This window comes from Clytia hemisphaerica, unplaced genomic scaffold (genome assembly GCF_902728285.1).
Source record: "Clytia hemisphaerica strain Z4C2 unplaced genomic scaffold, Clytia hemisphaerica genome assembly, whole genome shotgun sequence".
In the NCBI taxonomy this organism is placed as follows: Eukaryota; Metazoa; Cnidaria; class Hydrozoa; order Leptothecata; family Clytiidae; genus Clytia; species Clytia hemisphaerica.
The window spans coordinates 2,591,483-2,610,866 of NW_027103979.1; the positions used below are offsets into that span (position 1 = coordinate 2,591,483).

Genomic DNA, 19,384 nt, shown 5'->3' on the forward strand with positions numbered 1-19,384 from the left:
TCAGATAACCAATCAGATTTAAGCTTTTTCTTATGAAACAATAGCGTGAAAAGAAAATGACGATGAAAACAATAGGGAAAGTGACAAAGGAAAGTAAAAATGAGAAACCCAACGATACGCGTTTGTTTATGCAAAAAATAATTTAAAGTTCAAAGAAAAAGTACCTGTAAAATCTATTCAAACTAGAATGGAGTTTCGATCAATACACAATAGTTAGCAAATAAATGGTAACAGACACGGGAGAAAATTCTTTAAATATCTCTGGTGGGTATTTCTAAAATGAGACACGAGATGAAAGTAGGTGTTTACGTAAAATCTACGTCATCTCCTTTTGATCTTTTTCTTCTTTGGGTGTGGCTAACTAACAAAAATTTTTCCGAAAGGCAAAATTGACTGACAAAAAGGGTCAGCGGCACGGCCAGCGGCACGGCCAGCGGCACGGCCAGCGGCACGGTCAGTGGTTCACAAGAAAGAAAGGAAAAAGTATATTATGTTATCATATTTTTGTCGAGAGCACATTTCTTTATAATCTTATTTATTTTATATCTTTTACTGTATGATTAGGCTTTTGTTGAAATTACGTCATGGTGATACAATAACTTTCCAATTAACCGCTGACACACCGGCCATGTGCATTAAATTTAGGCTATTTTTAGAGCATCTTTTTCACCGGTGTTATTCACCGGGGCGGACCTGACAGGGACACTAATTTATGGGTGTTATAAATAAATGTTCCAAATTCTTATAACAATTAATGTATTCTGTATCGTGCACACATGCACACATATTTTCTTCCCAGATCCCCAATGACAAAAGGTTGTGTTTTGGATTTAGTTCCCAGCCTCCTAATTAGTGCCATTCCCTTTTGACCCCTATTGGAATTTCAATAAATTTTAAAGGTCAAAAAATTAAAAATAAGGTCGAAATTATACTTTCAATTTTTTTGAGACTGAAAAATATTGAAAATCGGATGAATATTCAGTTCTCAATTTTTTTGGGCGTGAAAAAAAAATGTAAATTGGACCAAAATTTGAAATTCAATTTTTGAACTTTATGAAATATTGAAAATTGCTGCAAAAAATCAATTTTCAATTTTCAAATTATTAAAAATTAGATGAAAATTGAATGGACGTTTTCATACACGGATGAACGACGTGTGTGCATGTTTCGTTCATTCAATTTTTGACGACATTTTTGGTCAAAAAATTGAATCTTGATGGCAATATTCAATTTTCAATTTTCGAGTTAAAAAATTGAAAATTGAATTTTGACTGCTAGTTTCAATTTTCGTTTTGTTTATTGCCAGAAATGAACTGAAATTTCCAGTATCATCTTTGATTTTCTAATATAAACTTCTTGCATTGAAAATTGAAAATAGTATTTTCAAATACTGAAAATTGTGTCGTAAGAAATTGAAATTGACAAAACCAAACCAATTTTTTATCACGCTTGCTTTTCCACGAAAACAGATGCTCAAAAGTAGTGTTTCATCGGTTTTATTGTTATTTGTTGCTGTCTAGTTTCCAGGTCTTTGCAGCTTAATTTAGTTTTGGGTTCTATAAATACATTATGGCATAAATTTCACGCTGGAGCAATTTCCTTTACGTAATATTTAACTCTTCGGATACTCTTTGGTCTTTGTCTGGCCTTTTATATTTGACTACACTCTTTTTTTATAAGAACAATTTCAAAAGAAGGCTGGAAATTGGCCTAAATCTAAGAACATATTAAGAACCCGGGGGGGGGGGTACTAGGGCAAGGTGGGTTACTGGGATGCTCCGCTGGTTAGGATACCTTTTTTAACCTCCACGAGTCCCACGTAGGGCCGCAAAAACACTAAAATAGAAAAATCAGTCCCTCGTAGGGTGCCTATTTTTGGAAAATTTGGGGAAAAAGTAGAAAATTTTGGAATTTTAGTCCCGTTCAGGGTCACTTTTTTCGCAAATTTCGAGTCCCACGTAGGGTCCAGCGGAGCACCCCCGTCGGTCGACAAGGGTAGTACCCCCCCCGGATTAAGAAAAATGTGAGCCTCAGATTTCAGATTTTAAAAAGGTACTGACTTTAGCCGATTTTTTTTTATTAGAACACCTATAATTCGGCTGAGTCTGGATGTGCTTATTTACTCTCGCCACTTCCATTTCAGCTCTTAATGAAGTAAGCGCGTGTGTAATCGTTACATTAAGAGAAAAATAAGACTAACAAAGAAGAGACTGAATAAAACTATTGTTTCCTTTGTCTTCTTTGTAACTGGTTGTAAATCATTTTCAACTTTCAATTTTTTCATCCGAGACGTTTTTTTTACAAATTGGTTTGGTTTTGTCAAATTCAATTCTTCACGACAAAATTTCAGTATTTGAAAATATTATTTTCAATTTTCAATACAAAAAGTTTATATTAGAAAATCAAAGATGATACTGGAAATTTCAGTTCATTTCTGGCAGAAATAAAAACAAAATTGAAACTTTCAATCAAAATTCAATTTTCAATTTTTTGACTCGAAAATTGAAAATTGAAAATTACCATCGAAATTCAATTTTTTGACCAGAAATGTCGTCAAAAATTGATTGAACGGAACATGCCTGCATGGAACGAGCATCTGTCCCACCGTCGCATGCTTCAAGCATACTTGTATTTCCAAACAAACTGTGAATAAATGCTTGAGTTTTTGTGGGACGAGATGGATTTTTTACAAGCTCTTATTTGATTTGGTTGGTCGTTAACCAGTAATAAAACAATTTTGTTACTTTTTCTAAAGAACGCATCACTTTTATTACTTCAAATGACCAATTACCAAAGTATCTTATAAAAACTCCATCTCATCTGGTTTTTTGTGGACACGAAGAGATAAAATCTAAGTTGCATCCGATTTTTGTCCAAACTTTTAATTGACCCAATACTTTTCCAAATACAATAGAACAGTTAGCAGCGAAGACTTTTTTCTTTAAGGAATTGATAAAAAAAATAGATGTAGTTAAACTGTTTCATGCGATATATATGGAAAAACCAGCAATAGCTGTGTCTTATTTTAGTCAAATATTTTGTTTGCTCAGTATGGTGAAATTGTTTCTTTATTTCTTTAATAATTTCATGAACCGTAGGAGGAAAAGCTAATCCTACCATGGAGCTATTAGGAGTTTGTTTTAATAGCTCCATCATGATGCTACTCAAAGCGATACAAAAGACAAATTCTCAATTAGGGCGTTTCCAGCGAATTATTATTACAAAGCAGCATTACAACAGAGAATTTTCTTTCGCACTAAACATTATATAAATCAAATATTCAAGACTTTACATTATTCGCGTTTTGTTTTTGCTGCTGTACAGTGTGGACAATTCCAAAATATTTCAACGCTTTTTAAATTCGACTCGAAGATGAAGTTGTTACTTTTAGCCACTCTTTGCTTCGTTACGATCCATGGTAAGATTCACGTATTTATGAGAACCTTCAAAGTTTTTTAAGCCTTCTGATGTTCTTAAATTTTTGATACGTTTTTAAGGGCCACCCCCAGCTGGCACACAATGTTGTTGCAACGTTCATCTAATGTTCACAACGTCCATATAATGTTAGATAAACGTTGAAACAACGTTGTGTGCCGTGAAAAGACCAGGGTATGGTAGTCAAAGAATTTTTTTTATCTTTCAGTAACAATGGCACGTCACTTCCACCGTGCTAAAAATCCAGTCGACATGGACGAAAATATGATTCACAAAAGACATGTTGTTGAAGGTAAAATGTGCAAATTTCGATACCAGGATGAGAGAGGGGTACTAGGGTTATAATTCATGCCAGGACCAGAAAGGAATACGAAGATTTGAAAATTTCAATAACTGTGTGTGAAATAAATCTTTGGCAACGTCTTTTAAATTCAATTTTAGCGAAACAGTAACCCTCTAGATTTTGTAACCTTGAGACATACAACCATATGCTCATAAATAATAACAATGATTTTACTTAAGTTTTATAATCCCCTAGCTGACTTTAATCCTATTGGACTTTGTTGCCGATAGACCTTTTCATAAATTACGTCACGAACATCACTTGTCTCGTTTTGAAATTATTGCCAAGGTGATTAACTCCCAGCGGATTTTATTAAACTACTTTCTATTCATAAAAGAATCATTTAGTGTCTCAAGGGACACAATCGCCATGGTAATTGTTTGAATACAAAGCAAGTTGACGGCATACTGGAGAAGTGGGACGTGGGACGGTGGGACGCTCAGGTGGGACGCTCGAGTGGGACGCTCAAGTGGGACGGTAGTGGGACGCTAAGGTGGGACGGTAGTGGGACGGTAGTGGGACGCTAAGGTGGGACGGTAGTGGGGACGTAAGGTGGGACGGTAGTGGGACGATAGGTGGGACGGGTGTGGGACGCTAAGGTGGGACGGTAGTGGGACGCTAAGGTGGGACGGTAGTGGGACGCTAAGGTGGGACGGTAGTGGGACGCTAAGGTGGGACGGTAGTGGGACGCTCAAGTGGGACGGTAGTGGGACGCTCTTTTATATGTATTTTGTCTTTTTCTTTTTATAATACAGTGAAGAGGGACAGGTCAAGTACTTATAAACAATACACAGATCGATCGAAATGTTTTTGACTTTTTTCATAGTGAATGGATTATAAAATAATAACATAATCAATTTGATCGAAGCTACAAAGACCTAGCCCATGAGGTCCAAGGTCAGTTCACCCGTATATGCAGTAGTGTTTTTTATAAGGATTTTTGAATTGCGAAGTATCTTATCGGTTCGATAGTACATTGCTAGCGTGCCGGACTCGGAACCATTGACAAGAGACTTTGGTAGTTCGAGCCAGGGTCAAATTTTCAGTTTTGAAAAAAAATTCTAAGTCGCAAGGCGTTCTAATCATTTAGCTACATTTCACTCTTGGTGTTTTCAAGTTAGTCTTTAATTATTGGAAATATGAATTAAAAAGGAAAATACTTTCATTTGTCTTTTTTCTACGCTCAATGTCAATTTTCAGGATAGGACTCGAGGTTGTTTTACATCAGAGGAAAACCCGTTTATTTAATTGTTAAAAAATTCCATGACACAGCATTCGAAAAAGTAGAATAATTGGGCTTTTCCACAAGTATATTACTTTTTGATAAATATAACGAGATGCTCACGGAAATATCTAACCCGGGCCTGTCAATCATTTTAGACCTGTCAATCACTTTTTTGGCAGCATATTCAGTCAGTTTTGCTTTTTTTTCATGTGGTTCTGAAAAAAGTGTTTATAAGATATAATAAAAAAAGACGAAAGCCGATTTTTTAGCATTTTTTTAGTTGAAAGTTTTGGAACATTAGATTTTCAAGACAAGGGAAAGTCATAACTCTTGACTCTTGACTCTCCACCCGCTAATCAACCTTATCCATTTTGAAATACTGTACTTGAATCAAACTGCATCAAGCTGAGGTGACACTCCGGGGGGGGTTACCAATTGACAGTATGCTTTAGCGTGGGCGGCCGCCAATACGCCATCGGAATATCAGATAGCCTAAACCGCTGCAGATACCCGTCGCGGCGTCGGTCAATTTGCCTGACTGCCCCCCCCCCAATTTTTGTTTCTTAAAATTTTAACGGAAATTTTCAAAAATATCAATAAGAGCTCATAAAACCAGAAAAAGTTTGATCAATGTTGACAAAACAGACAAAATAACACAATTTTCGTCGCACCCGTATAGGATTCAAACTCTCTATAATCATTACCCTTAAGTTGCCTTTAAGTTGCCCTTAAGTTTCATCGACTTATCCACTCGGCCACGCAGCTGATGTGCAAGAGAAGTGAACAATGATTATCATGAGACCTTTATTTTGCCATGACTTGTATAATTTTACCCTGTCAAGGTATTGACTTCTTAAAGAAATGATTTTAGATTATTTCCAACATGCAAGAGCCGATTGCACTAAATATATATAACACTCGAAAACTATCATGTTATATTTTTTGTAATTAAATCTTGCATCAGCAGTTTCGAAACAAAAGCATGCTATATTTTTATGTAAAATTATTTTTATAAAGAGAAACGCTTCCTAGGATTAAAGGAAATAAACCAGCTGTGCTGGAAGGTCAGCCCGAAAGGATAAGAAAGATTAGAAGATAAGAAGATTAAATAATTAATTCAAGGAAAACTAGTTTGTCCCTTATTTTCCAAGGAAAATTAGTTATCGCGTATTTTCCAAGGAAATTTAGTTATTCGTATTTTCCAAGGAAATTTAGTTATTGCGTATTTCCAAGGAAGATCACTAGACCGTATTTTCCAAGGAAAATCACTGGTCCGTATTTTCTGAGGAAAATAGTTGTTGCGTATTTCCAAGGAAAATTAGTTGTTGCGTATTTCCAAGAAATTTAGTTATTGATTTTCCAAGGAAGATCACTAGACCGTATTTTCCAAGGAAAATCACTGGTCCGTATTTTCTGAGGAAAATAGTTGTTGCGTATTTTCCAAGGAAAATTAGTATGCGTATTTCAAGGAAAATTGTTGCGTATTTTCCAAGGAAAATTAGTTGTTGCGTATTTTCCAAGGAAATTTAGTTATTGCGTATTTTCCAAGGAAGATCACTAGACCATATTTTCCAAGGAAAATCACTGGTCCGTATTTTCTGAGGAAAATAGTTGTTGCGTATTTTCCAAGGAAAATTAGTTGTTGCGTATTTTCCAAGGAAAATTAGTTGTTGCATATTTTCCAAGGAAAATCACTGGTCCGTATTTTCTGAGGAAAATTAGTTGTTGCGTATTTTCCAAGGAAAATCCTTTGTTCCGTTCTTTCCCAGGAAAATCAATTTTCACGTATTTCTCCAAGGAAAATCACAGCACTTTATGATTTTCTTTTGAAAGAAAAGGTATTTCCCTTGCAAAAAATACAAAATAACTGAAATTCCTTGAGCAATCATTAGTTGAATTTTTCTTTTTGAAAAAGAAGATTATTATTCCCTTGAGAAACCACAGAAAATCAATTTCCTATGCGAAAATTCATAGCCTGTCTTATTTAATTGGAAATACAGATTTTATTTATTTTTCTCTTGGAAAAACTGCTCAGAATGATGATTTCACAAACTGGGGGGAGGAGTCTTCAAAAGTCATGCATCCGACATCATCTAGTCCAACACCTAAAAAGTCCGATAAGGCAATCGAAGGTTGCTCCAGTTTTTCCGAACCGATTTTGTCCGGCAAAAAGTGTCAAAAGAATATTTGTTTCAGAAAAAACGTTATTAGCCTGTCTGACTAGCCAACCAATTTTTAACACTTCTAGTACAGACTTTTAAACTAAATTTAGGGAAAAAATCTCTCAAAGGGTCCCAAAATCATCAAAATTTTGTCTCTCAAAGGGGCGATTTTCGATTTTTGCCTCGGACATACCTGTCACCTCGCAAACCTAGTACCCCCCCCCCCCCGGAGCATCCGTACCCCTTTTTGCCAATATCCCCCCCATGTATATCTCGAGGAAAGTGTATTGGAACTTTGTATGATTCAAAGACAGATTTTGGATGAAAATTGTATCAAAAGTATCAAAAGATTAAAGGACAACAACAAGATCTGCTATTTAAAAAGATAAATTTCTCGTCCTCCGTGCTTGAAAAATCAATATTTTTGATTAGGTCTGAAATATTTTTGATCCCTGTGGATAGATTAGTTTAGAAAAGAAAAAAAAATACGTGATGGGGAATCGAACCCTGGACCACCTGACCTGGAATTTGATGCTCTACCGACTGCGCTAGCTAGTCATGTTTCTTCGGTGAGAGCAATACGTAAAAGATTTTCATTCGCGCATACAAACAATAGGCAGGATTTTCATTGTTATTTTGTCGATACTGGCGTAATCATTTGAGAGTATTCCGATCAGAATAACAACTAATACTGAAAGTATTCATTTACTCATATTGAGTTCTTTTTTACTCGTACATAATTATCAGAGAAGCAAAAATACAAAAGCCTTACGAGAGAGCGTCCCACTACCGTCCCACCTTAGCGTCCCACTACAGTCCAACCTGAGCGTCCCACTACCGTCCCACTACCGTCCCACCTTAGCGTCCCACTACCGTCCCACTTTAGCGTCCCACTACCGTCCCACTACCGTCCCACCTTAGCGTCCCACTACCGTCCCACCTTAGCGTCCCACTACCGTCCCACCTGAGCGTCCCACTACCGTCCCACCTGAGCGTCCCACCGTCCCACGTCCCACTTCTCCAGTATGCCAAGTTGACGTACTTTTGCAAAAGGTCTATTGAACTAAAGTCTGTCTCAAAATAATTTGCAGCTGGAGAAAAAAGTTGCTGTAACTTTTGATAGAATTCGAATCAAGTTGGGATTTTATGCTCGTTTAAAAGATATTCGTGAGTGGAGTATTATCAATTAAAAAATTTGAGAAAAAAAAAGGAAAATGAAAATGAAAAATGAAGAAGAAAAATATCAATTTCTTGTAGAAATGTGGTATAATTACCATTTTCACAGGAGTGATTCTTCAATCTTCGATCATCATCACTGTGAAAAATTTTTTCAAAAATATTCATTCAATCAAAAGATATCAAACAAAGTTTATTGCTGGTTGATCGACAAAAGGCTGTTTTTTTTGTCGTTTTTTAACGTTTTTTACTACTTTATAGCAACGGATTAGAATAGGTGGATTAACTTCTCTCGTTGCTCCCAAGAGAGATCCATTGTCTTCTCATTGTTACAAGAAAAATCTGTAAATGACTCTGCGCACTCCTCGTTTAGTTTTTTCATTGTTTTTATAAGAACAATTTTCCAATTTATACAGTTTCGAAAACGAATTTGTCCTATGATTCGATCAATTTTGATGATTTTGCAAATATTTTAAATCCTGCACTTAAGTTTTAGCATCAACAAACGCTAGACCAGTTTTAATGTAAATTTTTAATCTTTTGTCAATGGCAATCTTCAGATAAGTGAAAATTAACGTATGGTCTATAACTAAGAAACTATCGATGGGTCACGAATGGGTTGCATACTGGTGAAAGAAGACTGTATTTAGAATGAGGCAAATAAATTTCAAATTATTTGGCTAATTTCTGCATTGGATAGAAAGGGCTAAAAAAGTGCATTTTCTTATTTAAAATGTACCACGTGATACGTAATGACCAATGAAAATGTTGAAAGTAATGATTTTTTACAACTTTTTTACAACTTATCAAGTTTTAATTGCTAGCAAACTCGTAAAAAAGTTTGATAACCTAACGAGGAGTGTTTTCTATGAGTTCTTAATCCACCTATTCTAATCCGTTGTTTATAGAGTCAACCAGCAATAAACTTTGTTTGATATCTTTTGATTGAATGAATATTTTTGATACATTTTTTGACAGTGATGATGATCTAAAATTGAAGAATCACTTTTGTGAAAATGGTAATTATAGCACATTTCTAAAAGAAATTGATTTTCTTCTTCTTCATTTTTCATTTTCATTTTCCTTTTTTTTCCAAATTTTTACTTGATGATATTCCACTCACGAATATCTTTTAAACGAGCACAAAATCGTAACTCGATTCGAATTCTATCAAAAGTTACAGCCATTTTTGTCTCCAGCTGCAAATTATTTTGAGACAGACTTTACCTGTTTCGCAAAGAAGGGTCAGAATCATTGAGTTTAAAGCCCGAAGGGCTAGAGTAGAATCTCTAACCTTTCTCAGGCAAGAAAAAGTGAAGCCTTAAAAAATGCGCCGTATTTTTGACGACAGATTGAATCTAGCAATGCCTTTGTTTACGATTGATATTTTTTTCGAAATTTAGCGGTAAATTTTAGTTTCAATCTGTCATTTGTGTAAAAACCAGGCGAGCCGCTCAAGGCCGCGCAACTTTGGTAGGATTCGTTGGCTTCAAATCCTACCAAGGAGATTCGATTCTAGCCCTTCGGGCTTATACTTCATTGGTCAGAATTCATTTTGTCACCATTTTGTTCTTTCCACCATCATGAAAGGTTTCTTATTCATGGGGCAATTTTCACACAAAATAATAAAAAAGTGCCACATGGAAGAGAGCTCATCAAGGGTACAGTGCTTTTCCAAATCGGGTGACAGACAAGCCGGGGAAAGAAAGAGTGACAATTATTTTCGATTCTTTTATTTTAGTCTTTTTAAACCAATTTAAACATTCTGTTGAGCATGTTTTTAACAATTTAAAGTTCGGGCGAGAAAGTCACTTTTGGGCTACTTGCTAAATTTAATCAAATATTGACCCTCATTCATTCCTTATTCTTAGATATGGCAAGAAGAGATTATTTGAATGCTAGATATGGTATGTAAAAGGATAATGAGATAGATGGTTTGAGATATTTGGCATGTAGATTTCTTCTAGTTTCCTAAACAAACCCTAAAATAATTTTAACTTAACTGTTTTCTAAAGTACAACCCCTTCTCATAAACCCACTGGGAACCCTTCCTCGCTAGAAAAATTGGCCAAAACATCGTCCCCAGTGGACAATTATACTCCAATTTTTGCCCCCGCTGAAAATGATCAGATAAAACAAATCCTCACTAAACCATTTTGTGCTATTTCTTCCATCCCCACTGAATTTTATGGCTCGAAAACAATGGAATTAAAATCCCCAGCCTTTAAAAATATGGTCGAATATCAATACTCGTCGGTTTTGTCCATTATTTTCACCCCCCCCCTGGATGAAAGTGTTTGAGTTATAGAAACTCAACTGTATTTTCTTTCCTTTAGATTATTTCCAGAGCAAACGTGGTGGACCATGTGATGATCGCGATGATAACTGTGGCAATTTCTTGGCACATGGTAAACGCATTTGTACTGATAACTCAATGCCTGGCTATGCCTATATTAAACATAACTGTAAAAAATCATGTGGATTATGCTAAACTTAATGTTGTTTTTATATAAGAGCGACAAAAAATCTTTGGAAATTCTTATTTGTAATTTTTAGTACTTTGTAAGTGATTTGCTGCGATTTCTGGTAAAATGTTTTAGAGTTCGTAAAGCCTTCTAAAGCTTTTTTTGTATTTTTCCTTAGAAATTTTCGTCTTAGACACATGCTGTATAATTGTATTGTAAACTAACGTGAATGTGAGAGATGAAAGTTGGCATTATACAGGGTGTCCGCAAAAAATATTGAACCACCAAAAATATCTTATATATTTTGATCCTCTTCTTTTTCTGATTTGACTTTTTGATACCATTGTGCGAGGCTCGAATGGGGGCCTAAATTTTCGAAAGTAAAACTTTGTAATTATAGATAGAGGCCGGGATATTCGTAATACTTTTTCTATGTACTTTATGATGATGAAAAAATGATTGAAATACGACAAACTTCAGCGGTTTTGTCTCCTTTTCTCTTTTTGATGGAACCAAGTTAAAATTTTAAATGAAGATTAGGACGTTCACACCCCTGACCGTTTATGACACACACCCACTCGAAAAATATTGTCCCCAATTAAACGAAGTTTAATTTCTTATTTGAAATATAGAAACTCTCTTAAACATCAAAGTTTTGAAATTCTCTGATGGATTTTTGAGCTGTAAATTATAGAATCTACCCGTTAAAAAACATTTTTTCTATCAGAATTTTGGTTCTTCCTTTTAGGACCCCAACAGGGGTGTCATCCATACATACACAAAGAATTTCCAAATATTTGACTCCCCCTTGTAGACAGAGAACAATAGAAATGACGTCATTCAAACAATACGTAGACAAACACTTTTGCCCAAACCTCCTTCTCCCTCTTCACTGCGTATGTACTAAATACATGGCCTCACAACTAGATACAATTTTTATCAGAGTATCCAAAATTTATGAGGCCTTTAATATGTTCTCAACTTCTTGAGTTTCAAGCCTGAAAATGTTCTTGTTTTCACCATTTTATAAATATGTTTGTTCGTTTTCCTAAGAAATTTAGTGTTTTAAGGTCCACAAAGCCTAAAAATGTTTTATACTTGTTTTATACTAGAGGCCCGAAGGAGCTAGAGATGTATCTTTAACATTTCTCAAGCAAGAAAAGGGTGAAACCTTAAGATTTGCTCCGCATTTAGAATGACGGATTGAAACTAGCCCTTTCTTTGTGCTTTAAAGTGGAGTATTTTCGAAATCTGGTTTTACTGTCAATATGGCGTCTGTGTGAAAACCACGCGTGTCACGTGTTTTCAATGGTAAGTAAGTGGCTCATCATTTCCCATCCATGAGTTTCGGGTCTAGCCCAATCTGAGGCTTTGAAGTCAATGGGTTTGATTTTTGCTATGATATTCAACTCTTTCTTTAATTTTTTTAAATTTAGATTATCTCATGCATAAGCGTGGTGAGTGCAAAGACGATGTGGTATGTGCAGATGTTTTCATCCATTTCAAAAAAGATGTTATTTGTAAAGAATCAAGAGCTGAGTTTAGAATGATGCATGGTTGGGTTGTTGAAAACTGCAGAAAATCCTGCAAAAAATGTTAAACTTTTTACAATTTATGGCACTTTGTAATTGTTTTTAAAGAGTGAAAAACTCCCAGTGAACCACGATTTGCTTCAAATTATACACCCCTTCTCACAGACCTGGTGAGATACCTTCCCACTGGATAAATTGACCGAAACATCGTCCTCATTGGAAACTATACCTCCATTTCGGTCCCCGGTAAAAATAATCAAGTAAACAAATCCTCAATGCAAAAGATTGTGCTATTTTTCCATCCCCACTGATTTTCTTGATCTGAAATAACAATGGAATCAAAATCCCCAGCCATAAGAAACATGGGAATGTCAATCCCCATTGAGTTTCGGTCCATTATTTTTGCCCTAAGTGACTAAAATAACTGTACTGGGTCTGCAGGAAGAGGTTGTAATTATTTCCCAATTATTGAGGTGCTAGAAATTAAATTTTTGAATGATTATAGAAATAAAATGCTTCGTATTTTTTCCTTATTTACTATGTAACGTTTACTGAAGAAGTATTTATCCTTCGTTAAAATATTATCTCCTTCTGTGTAAAGTACAGTCGAGTACTAAATAGAAACGCCCTCAAAATCCCGATTTTCGTTTTGAAACACTGGGAAAAAATTGCCTTCATTGCCTTTATTTCCTTTAGCCCAGGGTATAATTAGTAAAATGCCATGCGTTTTAAGTCTAAGGCCTACCAAACGTGAATTGACGTCAAATTCCAAGGGGCATATTTTATGCATTGACGTCACTTTATAAAAACATAAACAAACGTTCAAACACCCATTTTTGACGTTGGTAATTGGTTTAATTGCAAGGGAGACTTCACAAGACATCTACAAGAAATCGAAGAGAAAATCCAAAAAGATAATGGGAGCCATCACCAGATATGGTCAAACGACAACGACAATGGAAATAGGAACAAAATTGTTCCTATACAAAGAAACCGGCGTCAACACAATATTTGGTGATGTGGAGCTGTGGCCAGGGCTGACTAAAGAACAATCCCAGAAACTTGAATCAATAAATGCTACCAATGTCAAATCCATCTGCGGCTTACCACGGACAACACCGACCTGGGGAATCTATGCAGAGACTGGCATATGGCCAATGAAATTCACAATTCTATACAAAAGGATCATGATCATACACAAGCTAATCAACGGAACTGATAGGCTTGGCAAAAGGATCCTTCAAAGTCAAATGGAAGAAACACACACAAACAACTGGTACAATGAGACAACCAAAATGACTGAAGAGATTGTGTATGATCTAAACGTAAAAGGAATGTCAAAATCAGAAGTAAAGAAGGCAACCAAAACTTCAATCAAAGAACTCCTCCAGAAAGAAATTGAAATGCAAAGAAAAACCAAAACAAAGATGAGGTACATCATCAAATTTGAAGAGAAAGAGTACTTAACCAGATACTCACAAGACGACATCCAGACGTTGATGTGAGTGAAATTAAACATGATAAAGGCCAAAGACAACTATGGAGGGAAGAGAGAAATTTGCAATACAGAGAAAGAAAACACTGAGCACCTATCACAATGCGAACAAGTGGAAGAGGAAAAAGTAACGGAAATTAATATTAAATCAGACCAGAGATTTGGGAAAGAAAGGTGATCAATCGATTTAAGGAAATAGAACAAAGATTAAAGCAATTGGAAGAGACAAACCTATCCTGCACTCAACAATTTTAATCAAAATAGAGTGGATTACGTCAAGAAAGAAAGAAAAGACGTCGCGCAAAGCAAGAAACAAGGTTCGAGATTGGAAAGAAATACTTATTAAAGGATGTGAATCCAATTATAATAAAAGTTGCCCTGAAAGGAATGAAGGTTTGCGCCAAAGAAATGACAGCTTTTTAAAGGTTTGTCAAAATATTCCGCTGTTTGGATTACCATCCAAAAAGAAAAAATACATTGAGAGACAGAATAAAGTCAATCCCTTATCTGGCAGAAGAGATGGCAGATCAAATAAAACAAACACCAATGATTTGCCGAAAACTTTGGCCAGACGTGACCACTTTCAAGAAAGGTGCGTTAAAGTTAATTCGAACTGAATTTAAATAATTTCATCGCAAAATATTGCTACGAATCCACACTGAAGGAGCAGGGGGGGGGGGCAATGAGACCTCCGCCAGCGAGGATTTTTTTATGTACGGGTATTTAATGCCTATGCTCAACGGTACTCTAGGAAGAGCCTCAGAAGTGCTTTTGAAGCTAACGAAAAAGAAAAGAAGAGCCAGTACAACAGGTGGATAGTTGAAATAGAACAGGGTTCGTTCACACCATTGATCTTCACTCACAGCAAACGGTAGTTCTGGAAGGGAAGCCAACAATTTCATCAAAGCCCTCGCTCTCCTTCTATCTGATAAACGGGATGAACTATTTTTCTTTTTTTTTTCTCACTGAACTGGTTGGGGTTGGTTTGCCTTAATTCAATCGACAGCATTATGTATCAGGGGATGTCGAACTGTTAAAACAAAACTGGTGCTCAACTCTTTAGAGGAAATTTCAATAACCGAGTCGATCGGTTACTTAAATCCTAGATTTTATTTTTTTCTATTGTTCATGTTTTTCTATTTTGTTATTTGTTTTTTTTTCTAAACTTTCTCCGTTGTAAATTTTTACGCACTTTGTACGCAACATAATGTTTTAGTTCAATTCAAAAAGTTGAATTCACCACAGGTGCTTATGCTTGCATTTAATTACTACTCGCAATCCTGTTCACTGTACTCTCAGCTGCGATCAGACTTCAAGATACTTTCGATTAAAACACTGACACACATTTCATCGAAAGTTAATACAGTAACACATCTGACTGTACGTTCATTAATGAAACCGTAAAGGCTGTGAAACCTGCACTGGGCGAAATAAGAGATTTCCAATCCTGGAAATATCTTGAAAATATGATATTTCCATATACTTTTGTAAATATGGAAATATGACTATATTTCCACAGTTGTGGAAATATCATATGTCATGATATTTCAAATTTTTGGAAATATCATATTTCCCAAAGTTGGAATAATTTTGAAAATATGATTTTTCAGATTTCGAAAAATCATGAAATAAGGTATTTCCACTACTTTGGAAATATAGAAAAGTCATATTTCCATATTTACAAAAGTTTATGGAAATATCATATTTTCAAGATATTTCCAGGATTGGAAATCTCTTATTTCGCCCAGTGCTGAACAAAGACAATGCATCGTGATGGCTGATGAAATATATGTGAAGCAATGTTTACTTTACCACGGTGGAACAGTTTTCGGACAGGCGGGAAATGACCCTTCTCGCTTGGCAACCTCTGTACTCGGAGTCATGATCAAGTGTTTGTTTGGAGGACCAACCTTTCTATTCAAAATGATACCTGTAAAGGAACAGATTGATCAAACTATCAAGGAATCGGATGTTTTAGAGTTACCAAAATCTTAAAATGTTTCTTAATATTATGGTCAGCGATGTTCTTATACAGTTTGTTCATATAAGAAAAAAACATGTAATAGTTTAGGGTGGGGCAAAATTCAAAATATGTTTTGGCAGAAATGTTTTTCTACCAATTATTTTGTTGATCATTTCAGCCTCAAAGATGATGTAATTCCCATGAGTAAAGTTTGTTTTTGTTTCGTTCTAATTATCCTTAATATTTTGATGAAGTGTATATTTTTTAATCGACGAATTTTATTTTGAAAATAGTGTTCTACGAGTGAAGTCAACTCATGTCTATTTTTTAGACATTTACTTATCTTAAAAGTTTGTGCAAAGGTATGTCTACATAAATCTATAAGTAACTTGGCAATAAATAAATTGCAATTCTATTCTATTTTCTATTTTATTTCTAATTGATAACTAAACTTTATGATTAGTTGAGAAGAGAACCAGTATTTAAATCTACATGAGCTTTAAAGGGAAGCTTTCACCATTCTATTTTGCTTTCATACATGTTTTTTATAAGAACATTCAAAATTTTTAAAGCCTCAGGATCTTTTTATTTTTTTGAGTTTCAAGCCTAAAAGTGTTCTTAACTTGTTCTTATTTTGACAATTTTGTGAATATTTTTTACCATTTTCCCAAGAAATCGGGTGTTTTGAATCCACAAAGCCTTAAGATTTTCCTAAGTTGCTCTTAGCAATTAAGCCAGCAAAGCCTTATGTTCTTATATAGTTTGTTCTTATAAAAAAACTCACAATAAAAGATTCTCATGTCAGTGGTGGGTAATCCTATACAGTAGAGAAATTTTATATTATCTAAATTGAAAATCATGCAAAACATTTTAAAAACAAGACACTAACCACAGTGCATTCAGAATGTTAACTATATAACTGATTAATCTTCAAATGGTACGTACCACAAGCTGATAATATCAAAAAGATAAGGCAATTTATGTCTCTCCTAAAGCCACTTTGCATGCTGTGTTATTTTATAAAAAAAGTGGTTGCAGGCTCTGCCGGGGGCTCTGCACGAAATGCTTTCTGTTTTTATTAGTCTAAATTTCAGACCTCTATAGATATACTTCCTATAAGAAACTTTTTTTGCTAAAGTATGAGCAGAAGCCTGTTTTTATAAGCATAAAAACAAAATCAATTAATACTTAAGTCTCGAATTCAATGATAACTACATTGTAGAAGCATACTTAGGCAAGACCCCAAGACCCAAAGCTTATAAAATTATTACTGTAGGAACTTATAGAAAGTAACTAAAATCTCTTTAGGACTATAAGCTTATCAGGATTAGAAAATGACAGCAAATGCATGGGTCACACTGATATTTTAAACCTAGATTTCTACCCTTTATAACAGAGAAATCAGCTAGTTTGTACTCATATACAAAATCATCAAGTACGCGTTTGTTTTCATAAGAACATCCAAAATTTTTGAAGCCTGATGTTCTTAAGTTTTTGAGTTTTAAGCCTAAAAATGTCATTAAATTGTTCTTAAAAATTTGGCCCTCGAAGCCTATTATGTTCTTATATAGTTTGTTCCTATAAAAAATGTGTATGCTTATGATAAAATCAATGTAGCATTTCAACACATTAAAATACCTTTTTATTTAATCTGATTTAAGACTATCCCCGTTCAAGGCTGATTGAAAAACCATAATTTATTCAGGCGTGTCAAAGCAGTATAAGACTATATTCACAAAATCGACTTCATCATAGCAATTTGGACCGAAGTGACACAGAACAATATTTTCAAGTATACCTGCCAATACCAACGAACCAAAGATGAAGTTGATATTCGTGACCGCTCTTTGTTTCGTTGCATTTCAAGGTAAGATCTCTATCCATTTTTTTTTTTTTTTCATTAACACAAACTATGCGATTATGACAGATCAAAATAAAATTCGAATTCACCCAAGTATTTTGAAGAGTCTAAGCTCAATTATGCAATAGATGACCTTCTTTCCACGTACAGTTTGATCTCCATAACTTGATCCGCACAGGGAGCACATCAAAATTAGTTCGAGTTAAGGAAATTTCGAGTTGTAGAGTAAGGTTTATAAAGTATTAATAACTGAAGGGACAAGAAAAACTTTCGTGTTTTAGGGGCTCGAGTTAAAGAGATTCTACTGTATTTACTTTTAGTGACTTGTGCTCGATATCTTGATTTGGCCGATTTGGAGGATGACAGATTTAACACGATGCTTGAATCACGGAGACAAAGAGATTATTACAACGGTGAGGATTTCTTATTGCTCTTGAAGGTTTTAGTTTTACATAAGTGTTCCCTGTTTGATTTTGTGCTGAGTAAACAAAAAATTGCTTTTCTGTCCTTCCTTCTTAGCAATACAATGCAATGTGAAAAGCGTGTAATTTAAAACTGATGAGTACGCAAACGCAGACGATATCAATTTATTAAAAAACAAAACCTTCCATCTCACTAATTATCATGAGCTTAATCCAAAAGTTATTTGAGTCCAGACCTCCACTATAACTCGCGTTGCGTGGCCAGGCAAAATTTAGCCAAGATATCCAGGCTGTAAACTTTGTTTTTATATATTGATATTTCTGGTTTACCACCTGGTCGTCCTAAAGCCATTTGCATTCCAATATTAGAAGGCAGCACATGCGTACTTTGTTACTTCAAATATTGCATGGAGCTAAATAACTACCGACCTCGGGTTTACAAGCATCTAAATAGACCAAGCAGTAGATAACAGAAAAATCAAAATAAGAAAATAATTTAGAATTTGGATTCCCAGGCTTGATAAGTGGCGGCCTGGCAGGGTGTGTAGAGTGTGCAGTGCACCAGAGAGATCTGATAGGGGCGCCAAAAAAGCTTTTCAAGGGGGTGCCAAAATTTTTTTTGATGTTTGGTTGGGCGATTTGGCGCCCTTTGACACGTTTTTAGCGCCTTCTATAAGTGCAATGTAAATTTTTTATTTCACGATTTTTTCAAAACTACTATCCACATTAATTGAATCAAAGCAAGAGAGTGTTTGTATCCCCCGGGTTAAAGAGGATGCTCATCCCCAAAATGAGAGATTGATCGAAACTGCTTGCTGTGGTTTTTGTGGTCTTATGCGGACTAACTTTTTCCTTTTTAGAATATCTTTTAAGCTGTTTGACCTCTCTTACACCAATTCTTTTTGCCTGCGGCGCCAGTATTTCAAAGAACCCTGATTCTTGCCAACTTTCGAATTTTTGGGGCCTCTTTCAGCGCATTGATCTTTAATAGAGAGTAAAGTAAGACCAGGAAATAACAAGGAAATAGATATCAAGTTATCATCACCATCACCTTCGTATAAATAAAAGTTTGTTAACTCAGAGATTCCGGGCGTTACTTTCAACCAGTCACTGTTCTTACAGTTTAATATTTTCACTTAATGGTGGAGGGCGCAAATAAGGAAAAAAATACCAGGGGCGCCAATTTCATAGTTTGCACCACCAAGAAAATTAAGCCAGGCCGCTACTGGTTGATGATATTCTGTAATTCGAATCCTACATTTATAAACTTAAAAATTTCCAAATCGGGTGACAGACAAGTGGGAA

At 35.2% G+C, this 19,384-nt stretch overlaps 1 protein-coding gene and 1 long non-coding RNA gene across 5 annotated transcripts; both read left to right on the top strand.

Annotated features, from left to right (window-relative positions):
- Positions 1 to 3,282: 3,282 nt before the first annotated feature.
- Positions 3,283 to 11,285, top strand: LOC136810997 (uncharacterized). Its single transcript, XM_067067608.1, has 4 exons — positions 3,283 to 3,418; positions 3,644 to 3,727; positions 10,213 to 10,248; positions 10,678 to 11,285. Exons 1-4 carry the CDS (start codon positions 3,373 to 3,375, stop codon positions 10,830 to 10,832), a joined length of 321 nt encoding a protein of 106 aa, XP_066923709.1. The 5' UTR covers positions 3,283 to 3,372; the 3' UTR covers positions 10,833 to 11,285.
- Positions 11,286 to 16,054: 4,769 nt separating this feature from the next.
- Positions 16,055 to 18,095, top strand: LOC136810998 (uncharacterized). 4 transcript variants are annotated; one of them, XR_010847182.1, is made up of 3 exons: positions 16,055 to 16,158; positions 17,458 to 17,663; positions 17,978 to 18,095. It is a non-coding gene; the product is annotated as an uncharacterized lncRNA (long non-coding RNA). The 4 variants fall into 4 exon arrangements; XR_010847183.1 differs by having other exon boundaries at positions 16,057 to 16,158; positions 17,502 to 17,663; XR_010847184.1 differs by lacking the exon at positions 16,055 to 16,158 and adding an exon at positions 16,162 to 16,180.
- The last annotated feature ends 1,289 nt before the right edge of the window (positions 18,096 to 19,384 follow it).

Coding starts and splice junctions, on each gene's coding strand:
- LOC136810997 (XM_067067608.1), top strand. CDS start 3,373: ATGAAGTTGTTACTTTTAGCCACTCTTTGCTTCGTTACGATCCATG. Junction 3,419..3,643: donor TTGCTTCGTTACGATCCATG/GTAAGATTCACG, acceptor TTTATCTTTCAG/TAACAATGGCACGTCACTTC. Junction 3,728..10,212: donor CAAAAGACATGTTGTTGAAG/GTAAAATGTGCA, acceptor CCTTATTCTTAG/ATATGGCAAGAAGAGATTAT.